Source organism: Anomaloglossus baeobatrachus, chromosome 1 (genome assembly GCF_048569485.1).
Source record: "Anomaloglossus baeobatrachus isolate aAnoBae1 chromosome 1, aAnoBae1.hap1, whole genome shotgun sequence".
NCBI lineage: Eukaryota > Metazoa > Chordata > Amphibia > Anura > Aromobatidae > Anomaloglossus > Anomaloglossus baeobatrachus.
In genome coordinates, this window is record NC_134353.1 from 954,262,820 (window position 1) to 954,282,225 (window position 19,406).

Sequence of the window (19,406 nt, forward strand, 5' to 3'; positions counted from 1 at the left end):
TAGGAGGCCTCGTTGGAACTCTGTGCGCCCTCTCCACCGCAAATGTCGAGGAGAACTCATCTCCGAGATTACATTTCAGCCACTCCTCCAGGAATTGTTCCGGATGCTGACCTTCCGAGCGCTCTGGCAGGCCTATGATTCGTATATTGTTTCGACGCATGCGGTTCTCCAGATCATCTGCTTTCTGGCGCCATGCATTTGCCGATCCGGCCATTGTTGTCATTTTTGTTTTGAGTGTTACAGTTTGATCCTCCAGTTCAGACACTCGCGTCTCGACTTCCGCTGTTCGGGCCCTCAGGGATTGCATGTCCTGACGCAGGAGGCCCACCTCTGAATGTACCTGCTCAATCTTCCCTGTGAGGGAGCTGTTGCTTGTAGAAATTGCTTGTAGAAGCTGTTCATACACCTGCCTCAGGGTTAAATCATCTTTATCCTCTGACCCGTCATCCAATAGTGCCTGACCTTTTGGGGTGGCATTTCTCTTGGCTTTAGGGGCATCTGCCTGACCACCCCTTGCGAACTCCTTAAGTTTGTCAATAGCTCCACTTTGTTTAGGGGGACTCATATTGATACACTGGGGATTTGCTGATTCTGCACCCCTCTCTTATCGTGCCCCCGTGCGTCTGAATCTGTGCCTTTTATAATGTATATTTAGTAATATGTCTGTCTCCACTTCCTTACCACGTCCAGAAAGCCGGAAAACAGCCACTTATATGGTGGATAATAAGAATGAAGGGAGTCCCAGGGCAGCACAGCACTCAGGGTGTATTTATCAGGATAATGCAGGCCTGCGCAGCGTGGGGACTTCAATATGTGTCACTTATTTGTTTTCATGTGTCAGGAAAAATCTGCAGGGCCCGTTTTTCAAGGCACACACTCCAGACCCTCCAGCACTCTATGGGTTAAAGTCTTCCACACTGCAGCCCCCTAATGTGCTGCACACTGATTGCCAGTTACACAGCTAAGGGAGAATTAACTTCCTTGTGCTCACCACTCCTGGGTCTTCACCTCTGGCCATAAATCTGTCACTCCTCACTGCTCTCCGGAGTCATGCTCTGCTGCTCACTGTGGAAATGCATGCTGTAGGGAAGATGGCTGCTGCTCCACACTCTCCAGCCTCAGGAGATCCAGCAACGCCATGCAGGAGTCAGGGAATAGCTCCAGTGGGAATCTGCAGCCTCCAGATGGTGTCTCCTGTCACAGCAGCAGGTCAGTGAGTAAATGGATCAGGTAACCGGGTGTAAATGGCCAGGATAAGATCAGGATTATAGGAGCTCTCTTCCCATGCGTCCTCTTTGGTCGGCTACATCGCCCCGCCAGAAATCTCCTGTTTAACGGTATAAAAATTCAAAAGTTGAAAATTGCTAAATTTTCTAAATTTTTGCCAAAATTCAATTTTTTTCATAAATAAATGCAAAAAATATTGTCCTAAATTTGATACTAACATGAAGTCCAATATGTGACGAAAAAACAATCTCAGAATCACCAGGATCCGTTGAAGCGTTCCAGAGTTATAACCTCATGAAGTGACACTGGTCAGAATTGCAAAATTTGGTCTGGTCATTAAGGTGAAAATTAGCTCCGTCACTAAGGGGTTAAAACACTCCAAGCATAAACTGCTCTTAAACATAAACAATCCACATACCGTGGGCATCCAGTCCAGTACAAGTCCATAGTGGAAGTTTAGCAACTTTCCCCACTCTCTGGCACCTGCCAGCATACACCTCTAGCCGAGGTTCCTTCCCAGCACCCAGGACGCTCTGCAGACCCCTGTCTGTCTCTCCTCCAGGAGTGGTTCGGGCCTGCAGCCTGGCTGCACTCACCTCAGTCTCAACTCAGACTCAACTCCAGAGCCCTGTGTTCAGCCTCCACATAGGCTGATATATCCAGAGCTCCCTGCTCTGCTCTCACATTCTCCAGAACACACACTGACAGTCTCCTAAATCAACTGGACACACCCACAGGTGGAGGTCTGTGATTCTCCAGACCTGCACAGCACACAGGCATTATTAAAGGGAACCTGACCCTTATATGCAGAAACAAGCCTTTGTGGAACTACAAGTCCCATAGCAACCTCTTCAGTTTAATATCGCAGCGACCTTCTCCATTGCGACATATAGCAACCATTTACCACATTGGTGGTCGCTACCTCACAATATGTAAATAGCAAAACAACTGCACCCTACAGCATTATAAATATCTTAAGGCCCTGTGCGCACTTGCCGTTTTTTGCCGCGGATTTCCTGCAGATTTGCTGCATGTTTCGCTGCAGAAAATGTTCATGACATCTCTGCAGTGAATCACCAGCAAAACCTATGGAAAAAAAAAATAATGTGCGCACTATGCGGATCTTGACAGCTGCATGTTTTGCTGCAGGATTCCTGCAGCAAAAACAATTGCATGTCACTTTTTTTCCGCACGTTGCTGCGGGATTTCACTCCATTGACTGCAATGTAATCGTGAAATCCTGCAGGGAATAACGCAGGGAGCAAATTCTGTGCGGTTCATTGCGGTTTCCTGCCTTATTCCCTTCGGTATTTTGCGGTTTACCTGCGGTAATGTACATCGCTGCCTGCGGTTTGCAGGGAAGTGATGTCATTATGGCAGGAAGAGGAAGTTGAGCAGAGAGTAAACACACACACATCACAGACACATCACACTCATACACAGACATAGAACACACACACATCGCACTCACACAGAGACATAGAATACACATAGAAATCAAACGGACATATAGAAAAAAAAACACCTGTGCTCCGCCGTATTTTTAGCGTCCAGCCGAGGTAAGCACACATTCTCAGGCTGGGGAGGGTGAGGGACAGGGTTAATGCCCCCCCCTGCAGCATGGCAGCGGATCACTGACACTAAGTCCAGGCTTGATCATAGCAGCGTCTATGAGACAGCTGACATGATCAACCCGTAAGTAAAGTGAAAAAACACACACACCGAAAAATCCTTTATTTTAAATAACACACAGAAAAATCCTTTATTTTAAATAAAACACAAAAAAGCTCCTGGTTCACCCGTTTATTAACCCCCCCGAAACACACAGCTCCGGCGTAATCCACGTCCTGCGATGCCTGCATCCAGCCGCGACTGACACTGACACAGCGCTGAATGCAGCCTCTCAGCGAGACAGCAGAGGTAATTACCGGTCATTTCCCACGGCCGGTAATGTGAACTCACATTACCACTCGGGAGAAATGCAGTGATCTGTCCTCACTCTACCTATCTATTCTTCTATCTATTCTTCTATCTGTCTATCTCAGAAGGAAATGACTTTTTTTTTTTTCCCCAATGTGCTTTATTGCATTGAATGCATTAAAGCACATGTACCAACCCGCACGCGGCAATACCGCGAACAATACTGCGGTAAAACTGCAGCAAACTGCGTCAAACCGCATGCGGTTTTCAGGTGCGGTTTGCCGCATTTTTTTACCGCGGGTGCAGTAATCTTTCAGACCCTGCGGAGTTTTCTTGAGAAAATTCCGTTTTCCAGTGCGCACATAGCCTAAGATCGTAAAGTTGTCTCCTGGATGAAAACCGCATCAAACCTTGAACCATCCTATTTTTAAACAATGCTGTAGAAACATAAACATAAGTACCCAACTCCTAGTATGTCAAGCAATCCTAACCATATAAATAAATATATATATATATATATATATATATATATATATATATATATACATATATATATATATATATATATATATATATATATATATATATACTAATCCTTGTACCATCAAAAAGGCATGTATGCTAACCCATGTAATCCCATTTTGGGATCCTCAGCAACTATTACAACCCAATAAGTTGCACTAACTTCAACATTCCCATTCACCAAAAGGAGGGAGAGGGAAAAAATTGTGGATCAGTATCTGATTCAGATCCATCAGCTAGAAGCTCCCTATGCAGTGTTATCCGTGGATGGAAAACCTTTGTCCGTGGCAATCCATTTAATCACCGAGCAAGCTGACCTTCAGGTGTGAATGCTGCACATGGAGACAATCACTTTCTACTTGCTACCAAGAGTGTTGCATTTACTGTTATTGGGTCTGCCATGGCTTCGGAGGCATGAAACGATTTTTAGAATGGAGATCCAGAGATGTCCTCAGGTGGGGGTCTCGCCTGTCTCAAAGAATTGTTTCTTTTCAGCTCAACCTGTGAGGCCTTCAAATCTTCTACCGTCCGCCTGCCGGTCCTACTTGGATGTCTTCGACAAGAAGGGAACTGAGACTCTGCCACCACATAGGCCACGTGATTACCTTATCAACCTCCTCTTTCCTGGTTCCACTTCTCTCCGCGGTCGTATCTACCCTCTGTCTCAGGCGGAGACCCAAGCCATGTCCGAATACATCAAGGAAAACCTGGCAAAAGGATTCTTCCAAAGGTCCTGCTCACTGGCCGGAGCCGAATTCTTCTTTGTCAAGAAAAAGGATGGTTTCCTTCGGCCATGTATTGATGATAGAGGTCTTAACGAAATCACTGCCAAGAATAAATACTGGAATTGTTTGACTGTCTCCGTGGTTCCAGGATCTTCTCCAAGCTCAACCTCCGTGGTGCGTACAACCTCATCCAGATATGGTCGGGTTATGAATGGAAGATTGCTTTTAATGCCCGTAACGGTCACTATGAGTATCGGGAAATGCAATTTGGGCTCAGCAATGTTCTGGCGATCGTCCAGGAATTTGTGAACAATATATTTCAGGACCCTCCTCTACCCATGCGTGGTGGTGTACCTGAACGACATCCTGGTGGTCTCTCCTGATCTCTCTACACACAGGATTTACAGAGACTAAGTGAGAATCATCTATACGCCAAATTTGAGAAGTGCCCCCTTGAACTGTCTTCCCTCCCTTTGCTTGGTTACGTAATCTTGAATACCAGCCTGAAGATTGACCCGGACAAGGTGTCGGTGGTACTGAAGTGGTCCTGTCCTGATGGAGTAAAGGTGATTTCAACTGTTCCTCAGTTTTTCCAATTATTACCATCAGTTCATCCCTCAGTTTTCTTCCCGGATTCTGCGCATTACTGCTTTGACAAGCAAGAGGGCGAATCCTAAGATGTGGACTCCAGAAGAGGACAGCGCTTTTATCGCCCTCAAGCAGGCCTTCTTTTCGGCCCGGCGCTGCATAGATCGGACATTAATGGGAAGCTCTTCCTGGAAATGGATGCTTTGTCCTCCAGGGTCGGTGTAGTTCTCACACAGAAGTCTACCTGCTGGTAAGACATTAACCTGTGGTTTCTGTTCCAGGGTCTTTGCTTCTAAGCGCAATTCGCTACCAAGCACTGTTAGCGATTAAGATGGCTTTGGAAGAGTGGAAATACCTTCTGGGGGGTCGGAGGTGCATCCAGTCATCATCTACACTGACCACAAGTACCTACAGTTGTCTCAGAGGCTGAGTCCGTGCTAAATTCGCTGGATGCTGTTCTTCTCTCATTTTGACTTTGTTCTTTACTTCCGTCCGGCCGAGACAAACGTTTAGGCAGATGTAATGCACTTTACAGGTCCTTTCTACTGCCGATCAAGAAGAAGAGCCTTAACATATTGACCTCTCTGAGATGTTCCCGGTGGCACCAGTAAACGTGTCTTAAGTCTCACCCGGAAAGACGTTCGTTGTTGAGGCAGATGGGTGTGTGTTGCAACGGGGTCTGTCTTCTAAGCTGGCCGGTCACGCTGAACAAATGAAGACAACTCTGCTGATCTTGCATTACTGGTGGCCAATGCTGCCTAAATACTATGTGGAATTTGTCTCAGCCTGTCCCTCGTCTGCTCATAACAAAACCTCGAGTGAGTACTCTGCTCGTTCCATATAGTGTACGGTCAGTAGCCCAAAATCCAGTTCCCTATGGCGATTTCCCCCAGCAACCCTGCAGCCGATGCTCCCGTCAATACTTTCTTCGATGTCTGGGCGGAGACAAAGTCCTCCCTGGAGCAGTTCTCCATCCAAATGAAGAGGCATGCGGATAAGAGACGCCTAGACCTCACTTTGTTCCAGCCAGGAGACAATCCCAGATATGTCTGCCTCAAGTTGCCGTCCTACAAGTTAGGTCCCTGCATTATCAGTTCCTTCAAGTGCTCCAGCTGATCAATGATGTGTCCTACAATCTAACGCTTCCATCCTCATAGAGTATTCCCAACTTGTTCCATGTTTCTGTCCTCCAACCTGTCCTGAGCCGCTACTTCCGGGATTCTGGAAAGGGTTCAAAGTAAAACCCTCCTCTTAGAGGACTAGAAGGGGTTTGGTCCTGAGGAGAGATCATGGGAGCCCAATAAGAATATTATGGCCTTCTTCTTCTCCTTAAAGGGAACCAATCATCAAGATTTTCGTATATAAGCTGAAGCCAGTGCTATACTGTCACTATCAGGCAGATTATCTACATACCATTAGTGGGCAGCTCGGATGTTTAGGCTTTCAAATCTAAGAAAGTGAAGTTGAAAAATTCGTCAGCTTTTTGATTGACAGTTTCACTGCAGCAGATAATAGCAGGGTGGGTTATGCACATGGATTCCCGCCCTCCGCCTGTTGTTCCTCCCTCTCTCTCTCTGGCTCTATGCTAATTTTTCTATTCAGTAAGATGGCGTCGGAGTTAGCGCCTGCGCATAGCGCTTATCTCAGCGCCATCTTTCTGAAGTTCGTGTTACCCCCTGTCATTATATTCTTGTGTCCCGGTGTTCTGGGGCAGTCCGGTGTCCTGTAGCGCTCCCTCGGTCACAAAGAGAGCCGAAAAAGCAAGGGCGCATGCGCTGCCCTCAGCTACAAGAATATAATGACAGGGGGTAACACGGACTTCAGAAAGATGGCGCCGGAGATCAGCGCTATGCACAGGCGCCAACTCCGATGCTATCTTACTGAATAGAAAAATTAGCATAGAGCCAGAGAGAGGGAGGAACAACAGGCGGGGGATGGGAATCCATGTGCATAACCCACCCTGCTATTATCTGCTGTGGTGAAACTGTCAATCAAAAAGCTGACGAATTTTTAAACTTCACTTTCTTGGATTTTAAACCCTAAACATCTGAGCTGCCCACTAATGGTATGTAGATAATCTGCCTCATAGCACCAGTATAGCACTGGCTTCAGCTTATATACGAAAATCCTGATGATTGGTTCCCTTTAAGGCCTGCTTCACACGTCAGTAAAAAACAGACGTTCTTAACTGATATGTAAAACACGCCTATGTCCCTCCGTGTGCCATGATTCACGGCACACGTGGGTTGTCCATGTGCAATCCGTTAAATGTGACCCGTATTCCGTGATTGCACATGGACATGTACTCACCTGTCCCGTTCCTGCTCTCCGTGGTGCTGAAGTCTCCAGTTCTGCAGCATCCAGCCACTGCCACTCTCTGTCCTCTGCAGGTAATACTGACTATGCATGACCGTAATGAGCCGGGCAGGAAGCTGCTCCTAGGGAGGCAGAGCACAGCGTCACTGGAGATGGGTGATTTGAAAATGTTTATTATTTTCAATGTACGTTTTTTTTCTGCTACGTGTTTCACGGACCACACCATAGTGTGGTCCATGGGACATCAGTAATGCCAGAAAAAACGGACTTGTCTCCATGTGGCAATCACGGACACGCGTGTACACCGTACAGAGACACGGTCAGTGAAAAATCACTGATGTGTGAGGAGCAGAGCCATTGAATATAATGGGTCTGCGTTTGTCAGTGATGCTGGTACGTATAAAAAAAAGCACATATGTACCATAATCATGGACGTCTGAAACAGGCCTCAGAGATTCCTGAAAAAAGGGGGGGGGCGTAAGGAGGGGTGGTGGGCTACTGTAATGCCCATACCTGCGTCCCCGCACTGTCCTGCCCCTCCTCCCCGGCTTGAACGCCAGAACACTCACCAACCCGTCTGCTCCGTCCCCGGTCCCTACTGCTACGTCCCAGGACCTGCGCACGCCGCACAGCTTTCCTGGTAGCAATCTTAGGGCGTGCATGCAGCTTTTCTGAAACAGCCAATGTGTTACGTCACCGCCGGAGTCTGCTCCAGCGACTTCTGCTCCGATTGCCAGGCGACGCCGTGTTCCTGCCGTGGATGGTGCTGGTGATGGGAGAGGAGTCTATGCCAGCAGCATTGGTGGGCGCAGGCTCCGATCATCCACTGGGCTGGGTTATCTTGGGATCTGCAGTACCGCTGGCTGACTGTGGGTGGCGTATGTCTTCCAGCTGAAGTTGCCAGCGTTCAGCTACAGCCAATGGGAAGACACCACACCCTTCTTATTCCCCCTCCTGTCACATGACCACTGCCAGAGAGTTCTGATTTTCCTGGCTCCTGTTACGTCCTATTCTGTTTGGTTATTCCTGTGTGCTGACTTCTGTGTGTTTTCTGACTACCCTCCTTCCTACTGTTTTTGTACCTCGCTGCCCGATCCGGATTTGACCTCTGCTACGTTTTCTGACTAAGTCATTGCCTGCCGATTCTGTCCCTGTTCCGCAATTCCTGGTTTGACCCTGCCTGACTACTACTCTCATCGGACTGCAGCCTTCCACAGGTAGTGATCACCAGAGCCCTGTGTAATTCCAAATCCCTGTATAGAGGTTAAAGGGTTTCAGGGTTCTGGGGGTCCTGCTTGGTGAGTGGCTTCCCTCTAGCCTCCCCATTACAGCCCATCTGAGTCTGGATCCAAGCAGGCGTTACACAATGAGCCTTAACACGGAAGTGCCTCTGAGCCTATGGCTGAGAGCCACTAGGTATTTAAACTACCATGGTCTATTCCTAGAAACACGTTGTTAGTTGTTAAGGTTCCTTACCTATGTGCTGCTGCTGTGTTACTTACAATTGTCTGTTTCGTAGTCTCAGCTGCTGCAGCTGAATCGTACCCTATCGGCCAAGCCTGCTGTACTGGCTACTGCTGCATCCTACCATATCAGCCAAGTTTGCTTCATCAGAGACTGTCAGTGTCCATACCCCTGAGGTCAGCTGTCACCGCACCGCATCTCCCTGAGTGGCAACTGGTATCTACCTGTAGCGCAAATACACCCTCACCAAATACACCCTCATCAAACAGAGGCTGTGGTGACCAACTGGTGCGAGCCATAGCCACGTCCCTAAGATATTCTGTGTGCTGTGGTTCAGTGGGTCCACTCCCTTCTTGCACCTGCAAGCTTTACATCGTGAAGCCCAGTTGTTAGGTCCTTCCACTACTCCAGAGTCCAAATTATTTGATCCTGTGTACCGGAGATTATGTCTGTGGCAGAACTTTCATGACTCCATTTTAAGTGGTCACCCAGGGGTCCCAGCTACCCTGAAAGCTATTGCTAAACTCTTTTGGTGTTCAACCATGGTTAATGATATTAAAGATTTTGTATCCGTTTGTGAAACTTGTGCACACGCTAAAGGCCGTCATAGCCAGGGAATTGGCTGCATTTTGTCCATGAATTTCATCACTGATTTGCTTTTGTCAACTTTCACAGAATTCACAGAAATTCTTCTTTCCAGACCTAATCTTGACCTTCACTGTTAATGGCCATTTTTTAATTACATATCAAACCAAGGAATGGGCAACTTAAAAACACTTTATCTTCCTAAAGCCTTCTCCTGCTTTGTGGGCCTCCACCATTTTCAGAGTGCTATTCAGCTGCTTAGAAGAACCCATGGCTGTTGTTTTTTGGCACAAGGTTAGAGGAGGCTGTGGTGTTATAAAGCTGTGAAATTTCCATCACCTGGTCTTTCCTAATGATGGTGAACAAGCCATAACCCTAACGGGGGTAATTAAGGGCTGAAACCTTGATCAAAGTTATCTGAGCACACAAATATCCAAGGGTGGCCACACTTTTCTATCAGCCCATTTTCCTTTGTGTAATTTTTAAAATGTAAAAGATGAAAATAATTTTTATTTTTTGCTTAAAATACAAAGGACATGTGTCATCTGTAACTTTCTGCCTTTTTAGAGATTTCATATTCAACTTGCTTAACTGTTCACAATAACAGCAATTTTCTCCAGGGGTGCATAAACTTTTGCATGCCACTGTACTGGCCGTTCGCAGTCTAGTAATGTTTCTATAACAGAAGCTACATGCTGCTTTCCATTTGGAAACACAAAAACTTTTTGATGCAATTTCCATACAATTGTATGTCTTTTGATGGCTGTATATCATCATATGTGATTTGTTTTGCGGTGTGCTAAATATATATAGATTTGGACCTGATTTCTCACCCTCATGGTTGTTTGGTTGGACCTTAGTGTTTAACCATTAGGACCCCTTTGTTGTGTTATGAATGTGTAAATTATTTGATATGATCTATTTCTTGCTATAAAAATATGCAATAAAAAAAGTTTTATATTTTTGCAGGTAACTAGTTTATGACTCATTCTTTGATAAATTGGACTATGATTCCCAGTTTTTCCTCTTGTTTAGATATGCTGCTTTGGAGGTGGATGTGGCCCCCTTATTTCCTGAGCCCTTGTGCAGCTGCATAGGTAGCACTAGTAATGGGGGCATTTTACTACCGTGTTTTTCCAAAAATAAGACCCTGTCTTATACTTTTTTGCCCCCCAAAAAAGCACTAGGGCTTATTTTTGGAGGGGGTCTTATTTTTGGAGAAACATGGCTGGGGGTAAGTTTATCCCCCCAAAAAAGCAGACACCCCACTTTTCAGGAGACACATACTTACGAGACATGGATGTCTGCATGGCTCCCAGGTCCTCCCTGTGGTCTCCGGTGGGTGCTGCATGCCGTCCTCCCATGCTTCTGGCTGACTGACACACACACACTCATTACATCCAGTGTTACAGAATACTTCTGGCCGCAGGGAATGATGGGAGGAAGTCACGTGTCCGGCCCGCAGGTCCTGTAAGCAAGCATTCTTGTGCTCCACTGCACAGCCTCCCAGGATTCTGCCAGCCAGAAGAAATCGGTGTCGCTGGATGTGGTGAGTATGTGTGTGATGCGATGTGTGTGTGATCCGATGTTTGTGTGTGCGATCTGATTGTGTGTGTGTGTGAGATCAGATATGTGTGGGTGTGTGATCACTGCAGGGCCTCCCACTCGGTGTCTGTGGAGTGTGATTGCGGAGTGACTGCTTTCTATAATGAAGTGTACTGCAGTATCTCTAACTTTTTTAGCTGCACGGACACTCCATTATTGAACCGTGGCTAGGGCTTATTTTCGGGGGAGGGCTTATATTTAAGCCTTACTCCGAAAATGCTGAAAATCCCTGCTTGGGCTTATTTTTGGGGGAGGGCTTATTTTTGGAAAAACACGGTATATGTGTACCGCCCCGGTGCTCAACGGCCGCTGAGCCTGCTCTGATCCGGACTCGTCGGGTGGTGGCTCGATAGTCTCCGGACCCGGGGGCCCCAGTGGTCACATCGATCTGAAAGGAAGGGCTGGCGCTTTAGGGGACGTAGGTGTACGGCCGGAGCCGTGTTGGTAAGTTCGTGACGCCACCCACGGGTTGTGGTGAAGGTGTGCACCACCGCTGCTGTTAAACGGGGCACCTGGGGCAGATGTTTGCACAGCAAGTTGTTAACCCCTCCGTGGGTAGGGATGGTGGCCACCGGGACCCATTGGCGGGGAGCTTGGCGGTGCAGGATGACGTGCGGCCGGAGGGCACTGTTGTACTCCCGCGTAGTAACACACACCAGAGTCTTTGGTAAACGGAGTTGATGGTGGTCGGTGTTGGCTGCGGTCGGGTCCCCCACCCGGTTGGTGGTCTCTGCCTTTCTCCTGCACCGTATTGTGTGATGTGGCTGCCTGTGCTTCAGCAACAGGGAGTCCGCTCCCCAGCATTGTGTATGTCGGGAAAGCCCTTTGCCCGCAGACACTGGCCTGTGGGATCTCCTGCCTGTGCGGTGGCTTTCTATCCCCCTTGTTGGGCTGTTGTCTTCAGTCGGGACTTGGGTGGGACAAGACCTATAGTCCTGGCCGCAATCAGTGAATTAACTCAGTCCAGTGGTTTCTGGACTTCGTTTCAGGGTCTGAGTACCCCCTCCTTGTGCTCCGGTTTCCAGTCGGTTCCCCGGGTCGGTACCGGCGAGCCACTACCCTGTCCCGGTCCACCACGGTTCCACCAGGCTGTCTTCCCGGCTCCTGCGGGCAGAGACCTCCGTATGCCTCCTAGCCAAAGGTGCCTGGGCTCCGACCCTGGCACCTGTCAGACTGCCGCAGACCTGTGTCACAGGCCTGCTTCCACTCTGCTTCACCTCCTGAACGATCTCTCCTACTCCTCTCCTCCAACTCATCTGACTACTTTTCCCGCCTTAGGTTATCCGAACTCCTCGGTGGGCGTGGCCAACCGCCTGACCACGCCCCCTGGTGTGTCCATCAGCACTGAGGAAGGTGGCGTAGTTTTTTTGTGGTTGGCTGATGTGACCTAATGTAGGGACAGGTGTGGTGCGGGGCCTACCTGTGACTACCTGGCTGGTCCAGGGCGTCACATATGGGATCAATGTGGGGGCCATTACACAGTTTACAGGATTATGATGGGGCCATTATACTGTATGTGAGGAATTATACAGTATGAAGGATTGTGTAGGGTCCATCATACTGTGCGTGTGGAGGAATTCACAGTGGGGGTGTCATACTGTCTTTGGGGGCACTTATCTGTTTATACCTGGAGCCAGAAGAAGCTCTTAAGGTTAAACAGGACCCGTGCTCACACAAGACTCCCAGCACAGAGTGGAGAACTACAGATCCCAGCACTCTGCAGAGAGACATAGATCCCATGCTGTACGGCACAACAAATCACAGCCACACTAATGTCACACAGCACTGCGCCTGCGCCCCCAGTGCTGTCCACCGAGCAAATGCAGCACCACCTAGATGCAGAAACCGGAGTATATGGTTAAATGACGGTTACTCTGTAAACGTTTTTCTGTATTGTTTACTATGAAGTTTACGTTGTTTTAATCGTCCCCTCATTTTTCCATTCAGATTCCTATAATAAAGAATCCTCTGCTGATCACATCTCTGCGAGAACGAAGGACAGAGGCAAGATGGCGGAGAGGATAATACACCTCACCCTGGAGATAATCTTCCATCTTACTGGAGAGGTGAGAGGTTCTGATGTCATCACATTACATTATTATATATGGGAATAACAGATGATATGACCGGGGAGGTGATGGACTCTGGACATGTCTGAAGTGATATTATTAATGTCTCCACACTCAGGATTACACAGTAGTGAAGACCTTCGGTGATCGCTGTCAGGCCCCTGTGTCTGAAGGACGGGGAGGAACCCTGAGCCCAATCCCAGGGCCTCCACTTCATCCCCGGATACATGAGGACATCAATGACCAGAAGATCCTAGAACTCACGAACAAGATGCTTGAGCTGCTGACTGGAGAGGTGACACTGCTGGGAAAGCTGGGACATTTTACAGGACGGCAATGGAGGATTCTGGGTGATGATGGTGTCGTGTTGTCAGGTTCCTATAAGGTGTCAGGACGTCACCGTCTATTTCTCCATAGAGGAGTGGGAGTATCTAGAAGGACACAAGGAGCGGTACAAAGAGGTGATGATGGAGGAGCACCAGCCTCGCACATCACCAGGTAATAAACAGGACTGAATACACCCGGCCTATAATTATCTGTATGTAATAATGATGTCCGTCCTGTCTGTGTCTCCTGCAGGTCTTTCCAGTACGAGGACGACCCCTGAGAGATTTACCGCTCCTCCTCCTCCTCCTCAGGACCCTCATGTAGATGGAGATCTCCCCTATGAGGTGTAGACGGCTGTGACCTCCTTGTGTTCAGTCTTGTTTTCTCTAGTCGCCGTCCAGGACAGCACCACAGCAGGAGTTAACTCTCTGACCAAATAGGGATAGGAAACAGAGTCCCTTCCCACCTCCCATTTCCAGCATTGTTTCCTGTCCTTATGAGTGCATGAAGAGGTTACCTGCGGTGCTCCGTGGCTGGTGACCAGAACACTGCTACAGAAAAATTCCACCTTATACCAGGTAGCTAAGGTCAGAGCTCACTCGCTTTCTCCTTCCTCGCTGATCTGCAAAGGCAGCAGTACTATCTAATTCTGCAAGAAGGGCCCAGTGATTCAAGTTCTGGAGCAGTGATGCTACATCAAAGATCTGTCTCTTCTCCATCCCCTTCCAGGGAGAGTACATCTGCAGTCTGGCTCTAAACGAGTTACTAGAAAGGGCAATCGAAAAATTCACTACCAGAGCATAAACCGATAAAAAATATTTTCAGAGCCAGCCATTTGAGTATAGAGGTAAAGGTAAAACAGGATGGTGGAGTTACCTAAAAGGATGAAAAGGCAGGAACATCTTTACCTCCCAGAGGTCGAACGATCGGAACTAGCATCAGGAGAAACAATGACGCCAACATAGGAGGCCACATCTCAAAATTCCTTCCCAATGGCAAATTATTTCATCAAGCCAGTGGGTCCTAAATACTTAAATACTATCAGAGATGGGTTGAAGATCGAGCTCTCCTCCTATCATCCACGACATCTAAAACTCACCTGTACGTCCTCTTAGGGTTGGCAGGACCCGCTCATGTAAGGTCTTCGAGAGCTCCAGAGGTCTGGGGTAATATCACCACTTCCAGAGACAGAGGTCAGACAAGGCCATTACTTTCGGTTATTCTTGATAAAAAAACCCAATGGCTCGCACAGGGTTTTAATAAACTTAAAACCCTTAAACCAGTACTTAACCTACAGACGGTTTAAAATGGAATCAGTCAAGTCCATAATTCCACTAATCGGGTGCAATTTCGTAATGGCAACAATCAACCTAAAGGATGCCTACTACCATATCCTAATCCACCAGTCTCACAAGAAATTCTTGGGAGTTTGTGGTGTCTCACAACCGGTAGATATTACACTATCAGTACAATGTACACCCATTCGGCATCTGCTCAGCTCCTTGTGTGTTCACCAAGCTGGTGGCAGAGGTTGGGGCTTTCCTTAGGGAACAAGACTTCTGCATCGTTCCCTACCTCAATGGCTTCCTTGTCCTTGCTCCTCAACTCCGGTACTCGAACAGCACATACAGATAACCCTCGACGTCCTAAAGAAGTTGGGGTGGATGGTAAATCCAAGGAAGTTCGATCTGAAACCCTCCACAAGGAAGAATTTCCACAGAATCCACAGAAGCTATACTCAAACAAGCAAACATCCTTCCTGCCCAACATATAACGATGGTGATATAAGAAAAAACAACACACAGATGAAAGTATAGGGTAAAGCAAAGTGAGTCCCTGCTAGCTAGATACAAAAGGATAGGATAAATTTCCTAGTTACAGCCAGTAAAAACCCTTAAAAAAATACCAACACCTGATAATCAAAAATTCCTTAAAAAGATCACACAATTTTTCCTCCCACTATATCAGGAATTCTTGTGCAAATACATGAGATACAAAAAATAAAAACTCTAGATTAGATTAGACTGGGAGGAAAACTCCCTTTCTTGCTGGAAATAAATCGTCCTCCAAACAAAGTGCCGGGAGAGCACTTATTCACGTGCAAGAAACAAAAAGGTGCATGAGAACTAATTAAATCTCAGAAGGAAAAAACAAAAATACTTATGAGGCATAGCTGCAGACCAGGATGACATGTAAACAAAACCGATGCAAAGGAACGGAAAAAAAACGCTGCAGAAATCATTCCTGTAGAGTCCAAAAAAGGAGCAAAAAAATGCAAAAACAGAACTTGCAGGGAAAGGCAAAAGCCTCAAAGCTGGAGGACAAAATTCAGGACATTTTCTCATTGAGAAGAAACAATTATCACCGGCAAAGGCTAGACAGAAATTGCCTTCCTTTATTCCTCCAGGCTAGACTCCATAGGCTTCCTGGAACAGCAATCCTCTCCTGCACTTATCTGAGCAACAGATGCAGAATCAGACCCACTACCAGCACTAGCCACAAGAGGGAGCCCAGAAACACTCTCGAGAACAGCACCATGTCTGATGATATTCACAACAGATCGCCCAGGTTCCTAGACAAGAAGGTCCTTCTACCTGGGCGGATAAGAGTATAACTTTTATTGTAGATGTCCAAGAAAGTATGACTGCCAGAGAAGTTGGGGAGCAATGGTCTAACAATATCCTTCAAGGACTCTGCACTCAACATCAGCTGCAAGTCTTCCCCTGTCAGGGAACTGAAAGTAGCAGTCTACACTGTGTGCAGACTTATTAGGCAAATGAGTATTTTGATCACATGACAATTTTTATACATGTCCTACTCCAAGCTGTATAGGCTTGAGAGCCAACTACCAATTAATTAAATCAGGGGATGTGTATCTCTGTAATGAGGAGGGGTGTGGTGTGATGACATCAACACCCTATATAAGGGGTGCATACTTATTAGGCAACTTCCTTTCCTTTGAAAATATGGGTCAGAAGAGAGATTTGAAAGGCTGTGAAAAGTCCAAAATTGTGAGATGTCTTGCAGAGGGATGCAGTAGTCTTGAAATTGCCAAACGTTTGAAGCGTGATCAAGCGTTTCATGGCAAATAGCCAACAGGATCGCTAGAAGCGTGTTGGACAAAAAAGGCGCAAAATAATTGCCCATGAATTGAGGAAAATCAAGCGTGAAGCTGCCAAGGTGCCATTTGCCACCAGTTTGGCCATATTTCATAGCTGCAACGTTACTGGAGTATCAAAAAGCACAAGGTGTGCCGTACTCGGGGACATGGCCAAGGTAAAGAAGGCTGAAAAACAACCACCTCTGAGCAAGAAACATAAGATAAAACGTCAAAACTGGGCCAAGAAATATCTCAAGAATGATTTTTCAAAGGTTTTATGGACTGATGAAATTACAGTGACTCTTGATGGGCCAGATGGATGGGCCAGAGGCTGATCAGTAAAGGGCAGAGAGCTCCACTCCGACTCAGACACCAGCAAGGTGGAGATAGGGTACTGATATGGGATGGCATTATCAAAAATAAACTTGTGGGACCTTTTCGGGTTGAGGAGGGAGTGAAGCTCAACTCCCAGACCTACTGCCAGTTTCTGGAAGACAACTTCTTCAAGCAGTGGTACAGGAAGAAGTCGGTATCGTTAAAAAAAAAAAACAACAACATACTTTTCATACAGGACAATGCTCCATCACATGCATCCAAATACTCCACAGCGTGGCTGGCCAGTAAAGGTCTAAAAGATGAAAAAATGACATGGCCCCTTTGTTCACCTGATCTGAACCCCATAGAGAACCTGTGGTCCCTCATAAAATGTGAGATCTCTCGGAACAGTGTCTGGAGGCTGTGGTGGCTGCTGCATGCAATGTTGATCGTAAACAGATCAAGCAACTGACAGAATCTATGAATAGTAGGCTGTTGAGTGTCATCATAAAGAAAGGTGGCTATATTGGTCACTAATTTTTTTCGGTTTTATTTTTGCATGTCAGAAATGTTTGTCTAAATTTTGTGCAGTTATATTGGTTTACCTTGTAAAAATACACAAGTGAGATGGGAATATATTTTGTTTTAATTAAGTTGCCTAATAAGTCTACGCAGTAATAGTCACCTGCACAAACAGATATCCTCTTAAGGTAGCCAAATCTAAAAAAAAACACTCCAACTTCCAAAAATATTAAGCTTTGATATTTGAGTCTTTTGGGTTGATTGAGAACATAGTTGTTGATCAATACTAAAAAAAATGCGCTAAAATACAACTTGCCTAATAAGTCTGCACCAAGTGTAGGTTCTTAAAGCTGCAGTTAGGGGTGCTTCACACACAGCGAGCTCGCTGCCGAGATCGCTGCTGAGTCACGCTTTTTGTGACGCAGCAGTGACCTCATTAGCGATCTCGCTGTGTGTGACAATGAGCAGCGATCTGGCCCCTGCTGCGAGATCGCTGCTCGTTACACACAGCCCTGGTTCGTTTTCTTCAAAGCCGCTCTCCTGCTGTGACACACAGATCGCTGTGTGTGACAGCAAGAGAGCGACAAATGAAGCGAGCAGGGAGCAGGAGCCGGCGTCTGACAGCTGAGGTAAGCTGTATCCAAGATAACATCGGGTAACCAAGGTGGTTACCCGATATTTACCTTAGTTACCAGCCTCCGCAGCTCTCACGCTGCCTGTGCTGCCGGCTCCGGCTCTCTGCACATGTAGCTGCTGTACACATCGGGTTAATTAACCCGATGTGTACAGCAGCTAGGAGAGCAAGGAGCCAGCGCTCAGTGTGCGCGGCTCCCTGCTCTCTGCACATGTAGCTGCATTACACATCGGGTTAATTAACCCGATGTGTAATGCAGCTAGGAGAGCAAGGAGCCAGCGCTCAGTGTGCGCGGCTCCCTGCTCCCTGCTCACACTGGTAACTAATGTAAACATCGGGTAACCATACCCGATGTTTACCTTAGTTACCAGTCTCCGCAGCTTCCAGACGGCGGCTCCGGGCAAGCGCAGCGTCGCTTGCACGTCGCTGCTGGCTGGGGGCTGTTCACTGGTCGCTGGAGTGTGAGCTGCCTGGGTGACAGCGCACACAGCGACCAGGTGCGAGGCAGCATGCGCGATCAGGTACCTGGTCATGTGCGCGGGGAGGTGCGCGGCAGGCTGAGCGGTATGGGTGTACGGGAACGGTACGAGCATGATGAAGAGAACTTGTTGCATGTCTACACTTAGTGTATTACAAGAATATAAATGGCGGAGGGGAGGAGGAAGGAGGAAGGAGGCAAGAGAACGGAGAAAGAGAAAAAGCGAAGACAGGCAACAAGAGAGGAAAGGAAGGAAGAAGAGGAGGAAGAAGAGAACGAGGAGGAAGCAGGAGAGAAGGAGCCAGGAGGGCGGAGGAAGAAGGAGGACGACCGGACGGAGGAAGAAGGAGGAGAAGGAGGAAGACAGGAGGAAGAAGGAGGAAGAGAGGAGGACAAAGGAGGAGGAGCGAAAGAAGAGGAAGAAGGGAGGCAGAAGGAGGAGGAGAAGGAAGGAGGCAGCAGGAGGAAGAAGGAGAAGGAGGAGGAGAAGGAAGAAGGGAGGACGAAGAGGAGGAAGAAGGAGGAAGAAGGAGGAAGAAGGAGAGAGGAAGAAGGAGAAGAAGGAGGAGGAAGAGGAAGACGAAGGAAGAAGAAAGGAACGAAGAAGGAAGAAGAAGGAGAAGAAGAGGAAGAAGAGGCGAAAGAGAGAAGGAGAAGAAGGAAGGCAGAAGAGGAAGAAGGAGAAAGAAGGCGAAGCACGGAGGAAGACAAGGAGGAAGAAGGAGAAGAAGGAGAGGAAGAAGAAGGCGGAAGAGGAGAAGAAGAAGGACGGAAGCAAGGATGAAGAGACGAAGAAGGAGGAGCAGGAAGACAGAGGAGGAAGAGGAGGAAGACGAGGAGAGAGGACGGAGGAGGCAAGGAGCGAGGAGAAAGGAGGAAGGACGACCGCACGGAGGAGGAGGAAGGAAGAGGAGGAATAGGAGAGGCAGAAGGAGGACGGGCGACCGGACGACGGAGGCGGCGGAAGAAGGAGGAGGAGGAAGCTAAGGAGGAGTAGACGGAAGAAGGA

General features: G+C 47.6%; 2 protein-coding genes across 2 annotated transcripts in view; one reads left to right on the forward strand and one right to left on the reverse strand.

Annotated features, from left to right (window-relative positions):
• The window catches only part of LOC142257368 (uncharacterized), a 560,365-nt gene that overhangs the window by 361,323 nt on the left and 179,636 nt on the right, over positions 1 to 19,406 (reverse strand). The window lies entirely within an intron of this gene.
• Positions 1 to 19,406, forward strand: part of LOC142257449 (uncharacterized) — a 63,338-nt gene that overhangs the window by 38,283 nt on the left and 5,649 nt on the right. Inside the window, exons 7-10 of the mRNA XM_075329566.1 lie at positions 12,900 to 13,018; positions 13,140 to 13,316; positions 13,396 to 13,519; positions 13,601 to 13,692. Coding sequence (XP_075185681.1) covers positions 12,900 to 13,018; positions 13,140 to 13,316; positions 13,396 to 13,519; positions 13,601 to 13,692 — 512 coding nt within the window. The remainder of the gene's footprint in view (positions 1 to 12,899; positions 13,019 to 13,139; positions 13,317 to 13,395; positions 13,520 to 13,600; positions 13,693 to 19,406) is intronic.